Source organism: Caretta caretta, chromosome 13 (assembly GCF_965140235.1).
Source record: "Caretta caretta isolate rCarCar2 chromosome 13, rCarCar1.hap1, whole genome shotgun sequence".
In the NCBI taxonomy this organism is placed as follows: domain Eukaryota; kingdom Metazoa; phylum Chordata; order Testudines; family Cheloniidae; genus Caretta; species Caretta caretta.
The window spans coordinates 18,027,539-18,048,863 of NC_134218.1; the positions used below are offsets into that span (position 1 = coordinate 18,027,539).

Consider the following 21,325-nt stretch of genomic DNA (forward strand, 5'->3'; position numbering starts at 1 on the left):
GCACTTTGAGGGCAGGGTCTGTTTGCCAGGATGAACCCCGCTCACATTCATTTCTCAGTGGGAACTGTGCTAAATCATGGGCAGTATAATTTATAATTTACATGGGGCTTTTGTTTAGCACAGAACCAGTTCATACACTGTTTCAATTTAGTACATACTGACAATTCTGTAGGGGAGAGATGAGGTGGGTGAGGTTTTTATCTTTTATTGGACCCACCTTGTCTCTCTAATATCCTGGCACCAACATGGCTGCAACAACACTGCAAAGAACAATGGAAGATATTCTACAGTAATCAGTTAGGGACACCCCATATAGACTGTTTTCCCTGTGCAATCACTACATGCTGATACCCTAGGTTCCCCCCAAATCTGATATGTGCAGAGAAGCAAAATTCCCATCTTAAAAGAACAGCAGGAATCGTAAAGAGATGTGTTAATGCTGAGGCAGATCAATCATTTTATAATTGGCTGTAATTTGAATTCAGTGGGTTTTTTCATATTTTTGACAGATAATATCAATGTTTATTTTTAAGCATTTTCTTCTATTTTTATCATTTTACATTTTCACAGTTGCAGGAAATTATGAGGGGCGGGGTTAGACAATGGAGGTTCAGACAATAATTATTTCATGACAGTAGGCATTGAGATTCCAAAAGTTAAAGGTTTACAACTGTTAAAACACAAATTGCAAACATCATGTCAGAATATACAAAGTAAATAACCGTAAATCAAACTAATAAATTCTCAAGCAGCATTTTTCTTACTTTGATTATTTGCAAATTTCAATTATCTATAGTCATATTTTTCATCAGTTTGTGTGTGTATGGTGAAATTGATATTTACCCACATCTTACTGATAAAAATAGAATACTTCCAAGCCTATCAGTGCCTGTGAAATAATGCTAAACATAGGAACATAGGGCTAGACCCTAGGGAGTGGCCAAACTGTACTTGGTGCAGGCTTAGGGGGAAGAAGAGAGGGTTATACCCTCTGATCATGGAGCTGGCTGGAACTGGTTCAGCCCCCAGTGCAACTTAGAACATTCCTACCACTTAATTTGTGCCAAATGCAGAAGTCCTCAACGGTCTGTTTCACTAGCTGGGAATCAACCAAGTACAATGACACTCCATCCATACTCTGTACAATGGTACAAGGAGAGGATGGCCAGGAACCAGCTACAGCAGCCCTGTGTCTCCTAGGGACTCCACTGTGCTGGGGAATCCTTGAGCAGCTACCTCAGCCAGCTTTGTGATTGCTTTTTGTACACATGGACTGTCGCAGAGCACAACCTGGCCCATATAAGACACAACCATATGATTTTCACGGGTTTGTTTCTAACTTGGACATGTTTGTTGAGAACTTGAGGAAGGAGAGCAGCTATCTATGCTACTGACAGCAGGACTGAGGAGATGGATCTCTAGTAAGTTCATCTTCTAGAAAGATGGTTAACAGAGAACATGACAAAGCTGCAATATTAGGGAGGCTCCGTTGCCCATTCTTAAGGCTACAACTTGTAGTATTTGCAATGCTGGGCACAGAGTCTGACGGATGTTCTGGAGAGAGTACACAGGTGGCAATACAACAGTCTTGGGACTCAAAGGGATTTCTTATGAAGAAAGGATCATTGATTTGAACAGGGAACTCTTATCATGGTATATAAGGTTTTCAATAAGGACATGTTTTAAACTCCAGGGAGAGGACAGTACAAATAGTCACATTCCAAATTAAGAAAGAGGAGATTTACCATCTCACTTATGATAAGTTCACCATTCAGTAGTTGTGATTAGAGCTGAGTAAATAATTGGTTTTTCAGGTCAGTGGCAAAACCAAATATCACAGAGCTGTATGCGTTACTCTCCCTTCTTTCTTTCTTTGCCAAAACTATTAGCCAAATCTGACTCTGATTCACAAATAGTTTCAGTCAACCCGAAACTGTATTTTTGGGGCAATAAACTGTCTGAAAAATGTTGCCCAGCTCTAGTTGTGACAGATGTGATAAACAAATGCATAGATTATTAGTAACGATGTTTGAACCCTCGGAATAGAAAAGGTAAAATAAATAAAATGGTCTCTCTCTGCTCTAGGGGTCCAATCTGACTGATATCTGCACACAACTCCTGCTCCAAGGGACTTTGTTGAAAATCTCAGCAGGAAACATCCAGGAGAGAACATTTTTTCTGTTCGATAACCTTCTGGTCTACTGCAAGCGGAAATCCAGGTGAGCCCCAGAGGCATTAACAGGCTTATGGGATAATTCTTAAATGTACCTCTTCCACCAGGGGAAAAACAGCAACAGCCGATCATCTATGCTATCTCCCATCAGCCTCTAGGACTGAGTCACAGGTTTATTATCTGTTCCTTTCATCTGCTTTTACTACTGTTGTTCATTCAGTCGGGTGGACATACAATGTGCTATACACCAGGATAAGTGTGCAGACCAGTAACAGAGTCCCTGCCCTGAAAAATGTATAGTCTAAAGGCATGAGTTGATACAGCACAGAAGAAACAGAGTAAGGTGTGGCCCTTACAGCTGAAAAGAGCAGGTGAGTCTTCAGGAATGCTGTGAAGAAGGGCAATTCATAGAATATCAGGGTTGGAAGGGACCCCAGAAGGTCATCTAGTCCAACCCCCGAATTCGCCACTATTCATTGGCAGGTTGTTCCAAGCAGAAGAGGGGCCAAGTGAAAGATGTGAAATCAGGAGAGGGCAGAGGAGACAAGAGGAGGAGTCCAGAGAGAATGGAAGGAGAAGACAGGCCACAGGAGTAGAGCTGGTTAGGAAATTTCTGATGGAACAGAGGTTTTTTTTGACGGAAAACGCAGATTCATTGAAACTGGAATATTCTCTAGAAATGTGTCAGTTTTGACGAATTTCTGCTGAAACATAGGCTTGGTGTCCATGGAACCCTGGTTGCTGGGGAGCATGGGCCTCAGATTTAGGGACCCCAGGGCTTCCGTGGTCTATGGCTGTGGGGCAACATCCCTATGAGGATTGCCCCAGGGTCTGGGATCCCAGGGTTTCCAGGCTCCCAGCCACAGAACTGTATTCATTATTTTCCCTTCTTTTCCTGGTAACACTAACTCTCCCATCTTGCCACCTTATAGCCCTATTAGCATAAACTATTATTACTAATGTAGCATTGACAGTGTGCAAGGCTCTTCACAGATATAGCTACTACAGCAATTAGTCCACGTTGTATTGATTTAACTCTCCTTTCAACTTTTATTTCTTCCTTCATGGCTAATATCTCATCCCCACACCTTCCCCTTTCCCTACTTTTCCCTTCATTCTTCGTTCCTTGCTTCCTATTATATCCCCTCTCATAACCCTCACCAATTTCCTCTCCTCTCCTCTCTCTGCTAAAGGTGCTCCTTTTCCCCCTTTACAAATCATTCCTGAAGGAAGCCTCACACTCAGAATGTTGGATCTGACCTTTTACTGCTCAGTTTTGGCCTGCCTAAGAGCTTTCTCACTCTCTGGTTCTCTTTGTAGTTTAGGTTGGTACAACCCGTCCCCTTTTGCACTCTTCCTGGAACACTAAGTTTTAGGAAACAAAATGTTCCACTGCCTTTTAAGCAAGTGTCTGTGTTTTTGCACAGCAGACATTACTGAGCTACTCTGTACTCTGGCGTGGGATCGGACCAGGCTGCTCCAACGCTTTGAGTTCCCCCAAGGGATCAGTGTTGTTTCTCTTTCTTCAATAACGTAACATGGACTGTCCAAATCTCCAGAATATGATTTCCATTAAAAAGCAGAGTATTCAAAGAAGCCTTTGGGCATTGCATAATATGAAAGATATATTTAGGGACTAAAAGGCTACTTTAATTTTGGATATTTCCCTTGTCTAGCTGCTATTTATAATTTGGTCCTGAGTGGAAATGAAAGTCTATGCAAAAGTGATAGCATTGTCTGTCAGCCAGCTGCATGAAAACAACTGACACATTAATGGGATGCAGATTTTGTGAAAGTTAACACTTTCTACAGTGGTGCCTGGCTTAAAGCCTAATCACCTGATTCTGATCTCACTTACGCTGATTTTAACTGGTCTAACTCCATTGGCATTACTCCTGATTTACTCCAGTGTAACTGAGATCAGAATCAGGCCCACAACTTTCAGTAAAATGTCAACAATAAGACAAAATGCTGCTGCTCTGTTTTGGAAAATATGGACTCTCACTCTGGTGTAAATCAGAAGTTGATCTGTTAAGCTCAGTGGAGTTACACCACCGTAAAATGGGTTTGGGATCAGAGTCCGGACCCAGATTTTTAAACGCAGGTTTGCTGTTTGATCTTTTACAGAGGCCTAGCAAAGTCTGACAAACTGATGACAGATTTTCAGGGCTGAGTATTGTTTTGTTACGCTAGAAGCCGCTTTGATTGCTGTTCAAATTGCGTCCTGATGGCAGGAACAATATGCCTCATTTGGGGAAATTGGCTGTCTATCCGAAGGTCTTCATCAGGGCTGTCTGGAGAGCTTCTCTTTTGAATCAACTCAGTCCCCTTGAGGAAATGATCTAATGACTCTAAGATTTCAACCATTGTCAATCTGATTGCATGTAAATATCTGATCATCACCAACTTGTATTTATCACCAGTGCTAGCTGGAAAATGAAAGATAATGTTCACAAAAGTTTTTTGATTCTCTACTGCCCCGACTTCTGACACCTGTTTTTCATTTCAACAGAAATTCTATGACTAGCTCTTTTTATCGCAACATTATTTATGTCTCTTGGACTCCTGGCATGTCACGACGGCTGCCCCTTAATGTTACAGAATTTGAACACCTGCCATCTTAAACAATGCTCATTTGGCCAGTTTTGTGCTGGTTCATATAGTGGGGTTATTTTTAAATATGAGAGCCAATTAAAGCACAGCAGGTGCCAGCTGGATAGTTTTAAACATCTTCTATGCATAAAGGCCCAGGACATAACAGTGAAAAGGCCTTTCCTAGGTTTTTTAACAAGACACTTTAACAGAGATTCTTCTGTAAATTGAATGATCAGGGTACAAACTCTGATGCAAAGGTTGCATCAATGGGGCTGTTATACCAAACAATGATGGTATGAATGCAACATGCAAAGACTTTCAAAATGCATATAGCAAACCATGTAACACTAGCCTCTGTGTGTTTCACTGCCAGCTAGGAACTCAGAATGGAGGTTCTGAAAGTTTCCAAAAACTGTCAACCAAACAGAGGCCAAATTTAACATTTTACCTCAAAATCATGCGAAACTGGAGGTTTCATCAAATAACATGTGGAATTCAGCTGTGTCCACTGAAATCTGTGCTGACATTTCTGGTTGGTTCAAACCCACAACAAAGCAAAACTCAGAGAGGTCAAAATGCTCATTAAACCTTGCAAAATGCAGCTGTTAGATCTTTTTGCTACGCTGACAACATGGCATAGTTATCATTGACATGTTGTGCAATAGAATAATTGAATTACTATATTAAATGGTCAGATCCCCATGAAAAGTGAAATTGGAATAATGTGGATGCAGTTGGCATGGTGGTTTTTTTTAGTCTTAATATATCTCAAACGGAGTGGAACTATTGTTTCTAGTGTTCACTAGATTTAAAGCAAGATATTTGTTATCAGCTACACTTGTTTATTCACATGTAGAATTGGTAACAATATAAATCCATCAGCCCCAGGTTTTCATTGCATTTAGTATATTATTTTTACTGCCTTATTAATAGTTACTTTCCCAGCTCCTAATAAAGTAAATTGAAAACAAGATTACTGCAAATTATTTTAAAGATCTTTAAAAGAAAGCCAACACATTTACAAACTCCAGTCTCTTCCTCTGGGCAAAGATAAAGGAGAGCTATTAACTGCATTTCTGATTCCTAATTGCAGAGTTGCTGGGAAAAAGGCGTCTAAACGTACCAAGTCAATCAACGGATCCCTCTATATCTTCAGGGGCCGAATAAACACAGAGGTCATGGAAGTGGAGAATGTGGAAGATGGGACAGGTAAGAGATCAGATTTCTCCCTCTAAGGACAGAGCAGGTCCATAGCCTCTCTTGGTAAACTGCAAAGTACAAAAGTACTGCATCTGGTTGCAGTTTGGGTCCTTCCCTGGGCCTTTGACTCAGGCCCCATGTGAGCAGCAAAAAGTATTATATACTCTTGTCATCTGAAATATTGTCAATTGTTACCCTGAGAATCAAACCATTTATAAAGGATTTGCTGCCATGAATGAAATATGATCAGATATTACTGTCCTTGTGGGCTGGCACTGGAATTTGGCATTGATAGAAAAGAACTAGTGGGTTTCAGTTCAAATCCTCAGTGGCCCACCTCTTGCTATTGCACTGGGTCATGGGGTTGGTATTCTGTCCTTGAGGCCAGGGGCAGGCTAAGGGGACAATGCAAGAGTCCTATGTTCTTAATGCAAAAATTCTCCCAATGTAAGTTGTGGGGAGGAGCTAGTGGATTCCCAGGAGGCTCAGAATGGAGAATATTGACAAAGAGCAGATTCTTTTTCACTCAACATTTTAGATCCAGATATTTTCTTTAAAGGATTTTCATTTGAAAGCTTCTAGTACGATGAGGCCAAGCTATAAAGCATCACTAATTAGGCCCCTTTTGGGGCTGAGGCCATGGACATGGAGCATGGAGACTGAAAAGGATTCACACTATAGGTTGCTGTAGGTCTGGGTTGTAGCAGAGAAACCAGGGGATGGTTCATGGATTCATTGCTTCCAATGCCAGAAGGGACCACTGTGATCAGGCAGTCAGACCTCCTATATAACACAGGCCATAAGGAGTGCCCTGAATGAATCACTGTTTGAACTAGAGGAGATCTCTTGGGAAAACATGGTGTGTATATGTGTCCATGTGTGAGGGAGTGTGTGTCACTTCCAGGTGTGCACTGCCACTCCCTGCCGTATGTCATTTATGCTGGGGTGATGAGAGAATTTCAGCCTCTAAGGCTGTACTTTGACACTTTTCACTTTCCTTGGCAGGACCTTGCACTAAGGGATTTGTCTAATACAAAACATAAATACATCAGTGTATTTTCACTGGAACTCAAGCCATCGGTGAGCCCACTGCGGACTTCCACTGTTAACATGGCTCTTGGAATGAGACTTGTTCAGACTCTTGCTGACTGAGGGACTGCTCCTCAGGCATGGAACTCCCACTGCCATCAGTGGGATTTCTGACTGTTGAGCAGTCACAGTTTCAGGCCCATAATGTACAAGAACCCAAGTTTCAAACTTAGCACACTAAAGATAGGTACCTACATGAGTATTAGATTTTCAGAGGAGCTAAGCACCTTCAGTTTCCATTGACTTCCATAAGAGAGCTGCAAGTGTCCAGCACCTGTGAAATTCAGGGCATTTAAATATGGAAATTGTGGCCAAAGTTGTCCAAGGTTAATTTGTTTTCATTAAAGGGCCAGGCCTTCCATTCACTGTCTGGGCTGTGCTTTGTGTTTTTGCAGCAGATTACCACAGCAATGGCTACACGGTGACTAATGGCTGGAAGATACACAACACTGCCAAAAACAAATGGTTTGTCTGTATGGCCAAGACTCCAGAGGACAAACAGAAATGGCTGGATGCTATAATCAAGGAAAGGGAACAGAGAGAGAGTAAGTGAATGGCATATATTCTAACAGCACTGAGTGACTCACACAGGAGAGACACTGTGTATGTGAACACGTGTGTAGGCATACATGGATGTGTGCGTACATGTTTGGGTGACTATGAATGTGTCAGAGGGAGAGAGAAACTGTTCTAGTTTCTTAAATATTTCAGAGTAACAGCCGTGTTAGTCTGTATTCGCAAAAAGAAAAGGAGTGCTTGTGGCACCTTAGAGAGTAACCAATTTATTTGAGCTTAAGCTTTCGTGAGCTACAGCTTACATCCGATGAAGTGAGCTGTAGCTCACGAAAGCTTATGCTCAAATAAATTGGTTACTCTCTAAGGTGCCACAAGTACTCCTTTTCTTTTTAGTTTCTTAAAGTTTTCCTCCATATGACAGTGGCTTTTTAATGGCCAACTTTAATGACAAGAGAATCAAGTGACTGGAAGCATCTACTTCTTAATTTACCCTATGGCATTTTAATCCCCATGCATCATTATATTTACAGGAATCAAATTGTCAGTTTCTTTTATGCATTGAAGCACTTTGAAACGTCTACACTTAATTGATTTTTAAGTCTTTTATTTGTAAATAGAGTCTGAAAGATGGGAAAAAACAGCCTTTTGCCAGGCGGTGCTACAATCTCATCCTCACAAGGAGTCAACCTAAATGTTTCTGGGCTGTGCATTGAAATAAAACAATTCAGGGAGAACATCTTTGGGACTGTTTGGACTTCGCAGACTAGGAATGCTGACAAATCTGTGCAAATATTTGTGTCGCTTTTATCTTTCTGGAACTGAATGAAACACATGATTGTCTGATCGAACTGTTCTGTAAGAGAGAGGTAAGGTCGATGGAGCCTAAACACAGGATGGGGAGCCAGGAATCCTTGAGTGAAAAGGTTCTGACACCAACTCCCTCTGTAGCCTCAGACAAGTTATTTGACTACTCAGCCTGTTTCCCTATCTTCAGAATGGGAACAATAATTCATTGGCAGAGGTGTGGCCAGTTAACGTTTCCAAAGCACTTTGGAGATTAGGAGCCTGACCTATAGAAGTGTCCTCCCATTTTGCAGGCACTGTTTTGTGGGTGCAGTTGGCCTCATTTGCAGCTGTAACTACCTACTTCTGCCAGCACAAACTTAGGTCAGTTTGAGACCCCTTTTTTACCTAAGCCCTATAAATGTTAAGTGATCCTGGTTTTCACTAGGAATTTCAAAGGATTTTAAGGAAGATGGACACCAAAATCCCACTGAAATTTAATTGGAGTTAGGTGCCTAAATCCCTCAGGCTGCTTTGGAAATCCCAGCTCTAATTATTATAATACAGTACTTTACGGCATGATAAAATGCAGTACAGAGTAGTGTAATACAATACAAATTCCAATGTGGGCTGTTATCTTGGAATACAAGAATCATTGATAGCATGCCTTGTCATAGCTGAATGCCAAGGTACCTGCCAATAATAGGGAAACCAGCTTCAGAATACTGTCCAGCCATAGCATAAATGAAAGTGAACTCCTAACCTCAGGCCAAAATCAATACGAGAAGGAATATCTCTGAAGGCCAGTGAGAGAGTTTTACCTTTTTAAAGAATGTTTCAAACCATTGGAGGCTGGGAGGTCTCTGCTCACTAATCAATTCTGCATCACATTCTAACAGAGGGATCCTGCTGTGCTACTTTAGCATTTTTCATTCAAATGAAGTTCCTGGCTCCCAGGCCTATGCTCAGAACACTAGCCCAAGTCACTCCAAATCTTCATTGCAGATGAAATTCTTGTTTTATGGCAGCTTGATGTTTTGTGCAATCAGGTTAAAAATAAAAAAGAGAGAAAGGTTTAATAAGAAACAAAAGAGAAAGGGTGAGACAAACAGAACCATGGTTAAATAAATGGTTGGGCAGGGGAGAGAAGAGACAACCATCGGGATGGTTGGGGACAAAGCAGAACCACAAGAACACTTAAAAATTAGAGTATTGTAATGATACAGGCTCTTTGCTGGTATACATAGGCACGGGAACTACGGGTTCAGGGGGTGCTGCAGCACCCCCGGGCTCCCGGCTACCACCCCATGCCCAAGGTCTTTGTTGCCGCCCCACACCCCGGGTCCTGGCTGCCACCCCATGCTCTGCTGCTGTCCGGCGCCCGGGGTCCATTCTGCTTAGACACGGACTCCAATTCTACAGCCTTGATTCAAAATTGTTGGTTACTTTTTGATAATTATGACCTCATCCACTGTGTGCCACGGTGTGTGCCTCTGTAAAGCAGGGGAAACAATACTTTCCTACTTTGGGGCCATAGTATGAAATGTAATATCTGTAGAATGCTTTTAGATCCTCAGGTGGAAAGTTATAGAGAAATATCAATTATTATTATTGTGCCTTTCAAACAGAGAATTCTGACTCAGGTGAGGAACCATCTGTTGGGGTAGCTGAACTCTTAACAACAACAACAACAATAAAAATACACAACAAAATCCTTAGGAAAAAAATACAGAAAATCTTGGTGAAGGAAGCGAAATTATATTTAAATGGAAAATTTCTCAAAATTTTATGTGCAGCATCAGCCACTCTGTCTTTTTTTTTCCGGCTGCTTTTCATCATCCTGGTTTATGACGTGGCAGTCGATGACAGGAACTCTGGATAAACACGACTATCATGTCAGACATTCCAGACCTTATTGGAAAGCTTCATTTGACTCAGTACTTGCAAGGTCACAGAGCTATCAGTGTTTGGATTAGAAACCTTGGTGAGCTTCCCAATTCTGTGTGATCCTGGAATGAGCTGTGTAGAATGTTCATTCTAGTCTGCTGTTTACATCGGAGCGTGGGGAATTCGGTCATGTCAGACCAGAATGAAACATGTGTACTATTACACTGGCTGTTTTCTATCACAAGTTCACATTGCAAATTAGCTTTGGCTACACATAACAGCATACATATTTGAATCAGATCATAGGATAGGGGAAGTAATACTAAGTCAGGAGGTCTGCAGAACCAAAACCTTTAGGCAGATATTGGATACATGAAACATGCTACCTTTGCAGAATGAAATATTGCATAAGACTCTCACTTCTTAAGCACATGTACCAAACCTATGAAACAAATGCAATAACCATTTGAAAAAACTCAAAGGCACTGTGGTGAATAATTGGTGGCTATCAGAGGTGTTAATTTATGTTCAACTTTATTTCTTCAAGCATAAAATAAGGCTAGAAGGGGTAAACTCGGCATCCTTTAGAGATAATTATGTATCTCTCTATCTAACTAGCCTTTCAGGCTGTTGCTTTAGTCTATAAAGTGAATGTACTGCTGGTGAAAGGTGCCAGAATAAAATAACTGGAAAATGAAGTCCTCTGTTCATTTGCCAGACAGGTACAGCACAGACAACAGCAGTGTGTGCTACCTCCATGTTCTGTCCCACCCAAGTGCCTTAACCCTCGATGGCAGGGGCAAAAAGATAGTTTCCATGGTCTTTCATAAGATAAGAAAGGCCAGCTGTGACATGGATGCATGTTCACTAGGAGATGGAGTCAGACCAATAGGCTGATTTCAGACCAGCCGTCTGGTTGTTGCAACTTTCAGTCATGATTAAATTGGGCCACATGCAAACTGAGAGCTGGAAGGTGACACCCTTCCTATATTCCATCACCACTTGCCTAAGTCATCCAGTATCTCTCCAGCTGGCTGCTTGATATGGTAGCCACAGTGTATCGTCTAGCACAGGGGCATTTATAAACAGCTTATTTACTGGCGGTAAGCCGAGGAATCAGCATTCATATCTAGATTGGGTTTAAGTCAGGGTCTGGATTTACTGTCAACAGAATTTTGGCCCCAATGATGGAAGTCTCTTAAAATCATCTGTTCTGACAAAATTTCTGTCATCTTGAACTAATTCTTGTGAGGGTTACAGCGGCACCAGGAGTGAATGGGGAATGATTTGTTTGTTTGTTTGTTCGTTCCAACTCGCGCATGTTCTCAGTGCATGTTTCTGAGAACATTCCACTATGTGGGATGTGATGGAAGCCTAGTGTTTGGGGTCCTTTGTTTCTGAGCTGATGATCTCCATGGGAAACTCAGAAGAAAGGTTGCAAGCTTCACCTGCGCACTGAACCACCCGTCAGTTTTGCATCCAGATTGTGAAGGGGCCCACTTTTCCAATGCTTGTAAAATAAGACACTGCCATAAACTCTTATTGTCCTCTGTGTATGCGTCTGGCCTCAACTTTTGGCTTTGAGCGAATGCTTTGATGGCCAGGATCTGAGGGAACCCCTGCTTTGTATTCCAGGTCTGAAACTGGGGATGGAGCGGGATGCGTACGTCATGATTGCGGAGAAAGGAGAGAAGCTGTATCACATGATGATGACCAAGAAAGTGAACCTTATCAAAGACAGGAGGAGAAAATTAAGCACTGTTCCCAAGTGCTTTCTTGGCAAGTAAGTGGTGTTTGGTTTGAAAAGGCCCTTTCATGCCAATTAACCGAAGGGACTGGGTTTTCTGTGGATGGTATTGTGAGGGTAGATCAGCTGTGCTTTGCCAGGGCTTAATCCGAAAGGCCATAACCCCCATTACAGCTGCAGTTCATTAAAATTAATCATTAATTTCTATTCAGTGCTCTGTGCAGGCTGTACAATAGCAGCACATTCCACTGTGGAATATTTCACAACAATTATTTCAGATCGGCAGCAGGAATAAGGAAAAGAGCCTAACCTCCTGATAGCCCACCTGTAGGGGATGCTTTATGAGCAACGTTGGAATCCAGTAGAGCTACACCAGCCTCAGTATCAAATCTAGAGTGTGCTCATTTAGTTATTGCTCACCAGAGACAACATAAATTGAACAGGAGACCTCATGTCTTGTAGAAGTAAGGGATAAAAAGGACTTTCTTATGGGAGAAAACTCTCTCAGTCAGGCTAGACATTAGGAAATAATTCTTAACCGTCACAGAGATTATGTCTTGGAAGAGACACTGTGGAGCTGCCAGAGCACCATTACAAGAGGCGGTCAAGGAGAGATTAGATAAGGCACTAGTGGGACTATTGTAGGGAAATGTCCTGCACAGCTCACAGGGAGTCAGAGTTGGTGACCTGAGAAGACTTTTCCGACTCGACTGCCTATAGTTGAAATTATCAGCTGGGAAAAAATAATTTTGAGAGACAGCTTATCCAGATACTTCCCCTCCCTCCAGGTCCCAATCACTGTAGCGAGGTGGTTTGCATGCAGCAGCCCTTGGGTGTATGTGAAGTGGAAGTGATGCACTGTCTTTATGCCTGACAGACAGCAGTCTTGATGGACAGATTGGTATTCCTGGTAGAGTGAAAGTGCTTGACTCCTTTTTATTTTGCTACATTCACATGGAAAGCTTGGCTCTGGACGTGAGGCAAGTTCTAGTATTTCCCAGTTTATGCACAACCAGAAGTGCCAGACCAAAAGGTTGTGTTCTCACAATAGAATATCAGGGTTGAAAGGGACCTCAGGAGATCATCTAGTCCAACCCCCTGCTCAAAGCAGGACCAATCCCCAATTTGGGCCCCAGATCCCCCTAAATGGCCCCCTCAAGGATTGAATTCATAACCTTAGGTTTAGCAGGCTAATGCTCAAACCACTGAGCTATCCCTCCCTCCTTTGCTGAGTCCCTGTATTTTATCTAGTTTCAAGAGTCATGGAATTTCCTGGTCAAGCTCTTTCTTTTTAAACATACTCTTTTTGGTATTGTAAATGTTTCACACTTTCTTCTGCTCATTGCCCTCAGTCCTGCCTGGCAACAAGCCTGATATTCCAGTCTTGGAAACCTGATGCAGCTCTGCCAATGTCCCACAATCCTGATCCCTCCTAGGACCCATGACCTACCAAAGCACCTTAATCCTGAACTATTGTGTCCCTGCTATTTCATCCAGAATGCTACTCTTCTCCATAAAAAGTAGCTTTGCCAGTACACTTCAGCCTTTACCTAAAGCAACTTTGCTATTCTAGTCCTGGGTCCCCAGTACAGCTCAGCCAATGCATTTCAATCTTAGCCTTTTTGCAGACTTGCCATTCCATTCCTGGGCTTGCCCTGAACAATTCATTTCAGTGGTGACCTGCACATTTGTGAGCCATTCCAGCCCAGGATCTCAAAGAAGAAGTTACTGTTATGTTGAATTGTGTGCACAGGCGCCAACTTCCCTGCTTTCCCCTGGGTGCTCGACCCCCTCTCTGCCCTGGCCCTGCCCCCATTCCACCCCTTCCATGTGGCCCTGCCCTAAGTCCATTCCAACCCCTTCCCCAAAGTCCCCACTCCAACTCCGCCCCCTCCCTGCCCCTATTCCAACCCTTTCCCCAAATCCCCGGCCCCGCCTCCTCCCCTGAGCATGCCACGTTCCCGCTCCTCCCCCTTCCTCCCTCCCTCCCTCCCAGCACGCCACCAAACAGCTGTTTGGCAGTGGCCGGGGGGAAGTGCCGGGGGGAAGTGCTGGGAGGTAGGTGGAGGAGCAGAGACGCGGCATGCTCAGGGGGGGAAGAGAAGGTGGCGGAGGAGAAGGTGGGGCGGGGAGGAGGGGGTCTTGGCTGCCAGTGGGTGCAGATCACCCACTAATTTTTCCCAGTGGGTGCTTGGTGGTTTTGAGGTACAGGCATGTGTCAGCTGAGAATAAGATTGAGGCTGCTAAACTCATTTCACTCTTGCCCTTAGACTATCTCGCAGGATCCTACTGCACTAGAGCAATAGCTCTAAATGAGTCAAGGGAGAAAGTGTGGCTGTGGAGGGAAAAGCTAACACTGATGTGCTGTGAACTAGCCATAACTGCCTCCCACACTCTGATGTTATGAGTTATAGAAATATCAAGTGTATTTATTTTTTGGACTCTCTCTGGAATTGGATTCCAAGGAATGATTTATTAGAGAGTAAATCCACCTTGCTAAGTTCTCTTCAGGTGCACTGGCAGACCAACCAGGTATGCAAATAATCATACTCTGTGAAAGGGATGCTTTAGTGCCAAGAATGCATTTGCCACAAGGGTTGCTTTTTGTACTTTTTTTCCTGAGTTTTGCAATGTAGAGGGGTTAGCAACCCTAGAAAGTTTCAAATGTGTCTGGGCAGATTGGAGCAACCTAAATGGGTTGGAAAGATTTTTCTGTGTATTTCTTGAGGAGCAGAAACCCAGTAACTTCAGGAGTTGGGAGAAGTGATGTGGCTGTCAGAATTTAGAATTAAGACTAATCTAAATTATGCTGGGTACAAAGCAGGGATCCGACAAGTGCCAAGGGGGCTTATAACAAGCTTTACCCCATCTTCCAACCCCACCTGAGCCGAGCAGAGCTGAGTATTTGCCCGTGGTCCCTATTTAAGCTGAGGCAAAAGTGTCCAAGCACCTTCTTGCCCCCAGGACCTAAATTGGCCATCTATACCACTTTCTACCGATTGAAGTGACAAGTGAAATGGATGACCATATATTTAGGGCTTTAAAGTGCATTTTATTGAAATAGAAAGGCAGGATTATAGACAATTCCTCAGAGAGATTATGTTTAAATACCAAGGGCTAAATTCTGCCCTCACACAGGTGCATACAGCTAACACTGAAATCATGTATGTAGTAGAATGTGACTCAACGACATTACCAAATAGCACCAAATTAACTAACACATTTGTGGTAGGCACTGGTTACCAACTTTCTAATTGCAGAAAACCAAACAACCTTGCCCTGCCCCTTCCCCGAGGCCCTGCCCGTATTCTGCCTGCTTTTTGAGGCCCCGCCCCTGTTCATTCCATCCCCCTCCCTCCATTGCTTGCTCTCCCCCATCCTCGCTCACTTGCTCATTTTCACCAAGCTGGAGCAAGAGGTTGGGGTGTGGGAGGGGTGAGGGCTCTGGCTGGGGTGCGGGCTCTGGGGTAGGGCAGGGAATGAGTGTTTTGGGATGCAGACGGGGACTCCAGGCTGGGGCCGAATGCTGGGAGGGAGTTTGGGTGCAGGAGGGGGTGCAGGGTATGGGCTCTGGGAGAGAGTTTGAGTGAGAGAAGGGGCTCAGGGCTGGGTTTGGGGTGCAGGAGACGGTGCAGGGTGAGGGCTCCGGGAGGGGGCAGGGGTTGGGGTGTGGGAAGGGGTGCAGAGTGCATGCTCCGGGAGGGGGCTCAGGGCTGGAGCAGGGGTTGTAGTGCAGGAGGGGGTTCGGGATGCAAGCTCTGGGCAGCGCTTACCTCAGGTGGCTCCCAGAAGCGGATGGTATGTCCCTGCGGTTCCTAGGCACATGGGTGGCCAGGGGGCTCTGCACGCTGCCCGTACCCGCATGCACCACCCCCACAGCTCCCATTGGATGCGGTTCCTGGACAATGGGAGATGCGGAGCTGGCGCTCAGGGTAGGGGCAGCATGCATAGCCTCTCTGGCTGCCCCTGGGCCTAGGAGCTGCAGGGACATGCCAACCATTTCTGGGAACTGCACAGAGCCATAGCAGGCAGGGAGCCTGCCTTAGCCCCTCTGCACTGCCAACCAGACTTTTAATGGCCCAGTCAGCAGTGCTGACCAGAGCCACCAGGGTCCCTTTTTGACCAGGCGTTCTGGTTGAAAACCGGATGCCTGGCAACCCTACCTTTAGGGGAAATTTTGCTGTGTGCTGGGCTTCTGGCTAAGCCCTAGAGTGCTGTACTCCATTCCAGACATACAGACCAGGGAGTGAAACCGTGTTTAGACACCGGGGGCAGACCCTCAGTTGGTACAAATTGTTCATTGATTTGCGCTATGAAAATTTATACCCTCTGCGGATCTGCCCCCAGATCTGAGAGGGAGGCTACAGCCCTTCCAGCTCCTGCTTTTTTTGTGTAGAACTAGATCCCTGGAGTTTGCTGGGACTCCCCAATATAAAACAGTTCTCTTTAAGTATAAAAATAGAACTGATGGAGAAAAATAACTGAATGCTGCTCCAAAGACCCTGAAGCCTTTAGCAAAGTGAGATGGTTTTCTTAAGTACTACTTTAAGATTTCTATGGCATTTGGTTCTCAAACAAAATAAGTGTTTGCTCTGCAGACTTAATAAACTCTGAGAAGTATGTGACCCAGAAATATTGGCAGCTGCTGGACTGTTACCAAAAAAACATCTGTTTGAAGCCAAAGAAGGACAATTGGGAGTTTACAGGATGATGGAATTTTAACCTCATGCATTTGTTAAGCAGGAGGGGGTGGCGTGCAAATTGCCAGGTAGACAGCTGAGTTATCATTTGCACACACAGTTACTTGATTTTCATGACTTCCAGGCACAAAGGTAATAATATTGCAGGTAACTTCGCCTACAATTTAATTGCATGTTAATTTTTGAACTAAATGTGTTTTAACATCAGACCCTGAGTGTCTAATTCTGTCTCCCATGAGTCCCTGGGGCTTAGTTCCTCATTTCATTTGCTAATGACCCCTTCTGGCAGACAAGGAGTAACATTGACTGGCTCAAAGAAAAGACATATCCTACCTTCTTCACCGTTAATCCATGGGGGAAAGCAAAGGATCGCCGGGGCTACAAGAGGAGTTCATAGTGTTTGTCATAGTGGGGAAGAGGTTTGAGCATTAGCCTGCTAAACCCAGGGTTGTGAGCTCAATCCTTGAGGGGGCCATTTAGGGATTGGGGGCAAAAATTGGGGATTAGTCCTGCTTTGAGCAGCAGGTTGGACTAGATGACCTCCTGAGGTTCCTTTCAACCCTATGATTCTATGTGTCTCCATACAGGATTTATTTCACATACTCTTTCCCTAAAGTATTAGGTGCCAGTCTTCCAACCCTCAGCTTTTACTTGTGCACACACAAAATCATGCATTGGCAAGTTTGCAGCTGCAAACACCTCTGCACATTCTAATGTTTGTACATGCCCTTTAAATAATCTAACACCTGTTAGCACACAAGAGTATCGTTTGCACCTGCAAAGCTTATTGGGAGCTATGCCAGAGAGGTACAATGGAACATGCATGCGATTCTGCAGGCACATAATTAGGTAGCACAACTCCTATTCCCAGTAATGGGAGTGGAGCATTTGATTCCCACCCATCTCTCTGATAGTTTATTTCCTTATTCAGAATCGCTGGGAGACCCTTCTAAGATGTTGGGCTTGATACATCACTGTTTTACTCTGGTCTTTTTACAAACTGTTGGTTTCTATGAGATGACGCTGGTGTAACGAAGCAGTTCTGCCGCTTTCTTTTTGCCATTACAATTCCATGGTAGTCCCTCAACAAGCTGAAGCTGTTTCTTATTGTTGTTGTTCTAAAAGCAAAACAGTTACGCTACCTGGGCGGGGATGAGTCAGCCTGTGATAAACACAGAAAGGCTAAAAATGCTGCATTAAAAGCCCATAATTGGAGGCATGGATGCTGGTTTTGATAAGCAACAGCCTTACACAAATTGGCAGGCACTCAACTGGTTTATTGAACTCAGAGTTCCCATATGTTGCTCTGCTTTCAAATATTCCTTTTGTTCTTTTCGATGAATTTTACATATTCTGGTGTAGTCCCTGATTAAACCGACAAACTTGCTAGGTCCCCCAACGGCACTGCCTGTGTCCCATTCATCAGGCTGGCAATGTTTATATTTTCTAAACATTCTGTCACTCTTGAGTCACACACAACATAGCTAACTGTATTCAGAAGTTTTCCTCTGCCCTGTTTGCAGCTCTGCCTTCATCATAGAAACAAGCTATGTGTCAAAGCACTGTGATTCACCTGCTCATTCAGAATTAGTATGCCACATACCACCAACTTTTAATAGGGTAGGAGGGATTGATAATCATTTAATTATAAGACAGGCACCAGCTTTAATGCAATGACCTTAAATTAGCCTATCAACAGGACTTGAACTCAATCTGAGTCTACTCTAATTTACAATGATGTAACTCTATTAAAGATGATGGAGTTACCCCAGTGCAAAACCAGTGAGGGAGGCGAATCAGACCCAGTGAAGTAAAATGAATATATCTTTCAATTCAAGCCATGTACGTTGCTTTGATGGATACCAGGGTAAAAATATCATTTCCCTATCTGTGATTTATTGTTTTTTAAGGGCATTAGTACACCTTCCTTTCCTGCTCTCATTTGGGAGTCTGGAGCGCTCATTAAAATAAGTCTCTGTTGTAGCCCTTTTTGAACCAATTGGACCTTCTTTCCCTCCAAGTCTGCTAGTTTTGGAGAATTAAGGGAAATGTTTCCCACAGGAAACATGCTTCATCTGCAGACCATTTCCCACAGAAATGTAGGAAATCCAGCTGTCTAGAAGAGGCGCCGTCATTCCCTTCTGTGTACTGTAGCCGAAATGTCGTGTAGATGTTAATGCGGTGCTTCAAGAAGAGTCACCAGTGGTTGGTTAATGTCTGGCAGAGACATGTTTGCTTGCCCTTAGGGAGAGAGAGCTAATTGCTTTTGCTATTCTACTTCCCCTTGCAGTGAGTTTGTATCCTGGCTCATGGAGATTGGGGAGATAAGCAAGCCGGAGGAAGGGGTCAACTTGGGACAAGCTCTATTGGAAAATGGCATCATTCATCATGGTGAGTGCTCTGTGTCATAGCAAGGTGCCAGATCTTAGTAAGACACTGGAGACATTGGTTTAAGGGCACTTGCAGTTGTTCACATTGTTACCTGCACACATTAGCTGTAACCACATGACATTCAAACAGCTTCCTTCAACGTTTGCTTCAAATCCTCATTGTCCCACTGTGAGAGGGCATTTAACTCCAACTAGCATTAATGGGAGTTATTCCCATGAGGGGGCCACCTTTGTGGTAGTTGTGTCATAACAATGACTCAGCATCCATCCTAAGGCAAGCCCGCATCTCTCCAATGACAGGCTATGTGACGGTCTTGTGAAAATCAAGGCCGTTTCTGAATCTAGGACTGGGTAACAACCCTAAGTGGCATATGGAGGAAAAGTGACTCTTGAGTTTGAGACAAATGCATTACAGAGTAAGTGGGTCCTTTCTCCATGCCTCTTAGCTGTTTTACTGAGCAAGGGAGTAGAAGGACAGTATTCCAGGGGCAGTGCCCTCATCTATGACAATCCAGGCACATGTCTTCTCTGAGGGCCAGATTTTCAGACTTTAGATGCACAAACACACCTAGTCGGCCATTTATGCCTGTAATTACTTGACTTGCGTGTACCATCTCAGTAGTTGCGCGCGCGCGGACACACACACACACAGGCCTAAAAATGGTGTGTTCATTTGCACTTAGTATTTTTAAAAATCCAGCCTTGAGCAACAATTTCAGTCTTGATGGCTGCTATGGAACGCGAGAGAGGAGAGCCGAGTTGTGCAAGTCAGGAAAGGGCCAGAGACTTAAGTAACAGGGAGGGCTGTGGCTGACTGAGTGTAGAGACATTTGACAATTTCCCTTCAAAAATGAGGGTCAGCCTTAGGAGCTGCAGAAGTTAGGAGTGTTTTCTGGTAGACACACAGTATTCTCCTTAGGCCGTGAGATTTCTAGCCATACAGTGAGGTAGTAATGGGGGCGGGAGACTATCTGTCCCCTCCAGCTCACTTTCCAAGAGCATATCTTTTTAAAAGTGTCATGTGACTTGGCTGATGAAGCCCAGGAAATGTCCCTTCTACATGAAATCCTAGGGCAGATTTTTAAGGCTCTGAGGCCTCTTTGTATGAGCGGTTGCGTGAGCGTTTGCACACCTGACTTGTTTGAAAATCTGACCCACTCCCCGTATTTCTAGTCAAGCATGATTTTTCTTCTGCTTTTTGTACCCTTCAAAACCCAGATTTCTCCTGTTCTTTCCCATTCTTTTTCCGTTTCAGAAAGCAGAATAACTCAGTCATGTACAATTTAAACAGCAGGTGCCCCGTTTCTAGCCATTAGGTGTATGTGGCTGGAAAATGCTCATCAAGGGAATAAGAATTTTTTTCCTTAAGGTCTTAAGTCACCAGTTGTCCACAAGTCTGTGCAATCTCTAATCCAGTTTAAATAGGGGAGCTATTTAATTAGACTTGTATTGCTTTAGGACTAATCTGTTGGCATTACAGCTCCACAAGGGCTTTTTCCAGGTGATTATAACAGTGTTAAGAAATGACGTCTGTTGTCTTCTCTTAATCAAAACACAGGGAAGCCTTTCCTTGCTGTGTGCTAATACCAGCAGCACCAGATTTCCCCATGCACATGCATTTCCACCACCAACGTGCAGACACAGTCATTCGTTTGCACTCACACGATGGGCCAGGCTTTCAAAAATGCTCAACTCCTATTTAGGCAACAAAATAAGGGGCCAAATTTTCAAAAGTGCTCAGTACCCAGGAGCTCCCGTTGTGACACCGATGTCTTATTTACTTGCCTAAATAGAAATGGAGCCCTAATTGTGGGTTCTGAGACCTTGAAACTATGGCACCATGTGCATATGCATACAGATATCGCATACTCTACACACACACTCAATCACTTGCACAGCACAAGAAGCTCTTCTGAGGCTGCATGATCCAGTATTGATATTTTATTACAGCTATCCAAGCTGCTATAGCTGACCACCCTGGCATTGGTCTGGATGTTCTTAGATGTGATTTAGCAACTATCCCAACAAAATCTCCCAGCACAGAGAAACAAAAATAGTTAAATATTACATTCCACCAGAGGCCCCTGACAAAGAGCAGATCCCTAGAGTTTAAAATATTGCCCGTATCTAGAGCTCCTATTGTCACTGTCTCCTGGTGACAATTGGTATACTTTAGAAGGCACCTTCAACCCTATTTTTAGCTGAGGAAACATCCCCTGTAATTAGGCTATGAGTTTTACTGACA

At 43.8% G+C, this 21,325-nt stretch overlaps 1 protein-coding gene across 5 annotated transcripts in view; it reads left to right on the top strand.

Annotated features, from left to right (window-relative positions):
• Nucleotides 1–21,325, top strand: part of PREX1 (phosphatidylinositol-3,4,5-trisphosphate dependent Rac exchange factor 1) — a 323,079-nt gene that overhangs the window by 127,105 nt on the left and 174,649 nt on the right. For 4 of the 5 annotated variants that reach the window (XM_048819856.2, XM_048819855.2, XM_048819859.2 and 1 more), the window contains exons 7-11: nucleotides 2,086–2,219; nucleotides 5,862–5,977; nucleotides 7,453–7,602; nucleotides 11,879–12,026; nucleotides 18,981–19,081. In XM_048819856.2, the coding sequence (XP_048675813.1) occupies nucleotides 2,086–2,219; nucleotides 5,862–5,977; nucleotides 7,453–7,602; nucleotides 11,879–12,026; nucleotides 18,981–19,081 (649 nt within the window). The remainder of the gene's footprint in view (nucleotides 1–2,085; nucleotides 2,220–5,861; nucleotides 5,978–7,452; nucleotides 7,603–11,878; nucleotides 12,027–18,980; nucleotides 19,082–21,325) is intronic. The other variant, XM_048819857.2, reaches the window with a different exon arrangement.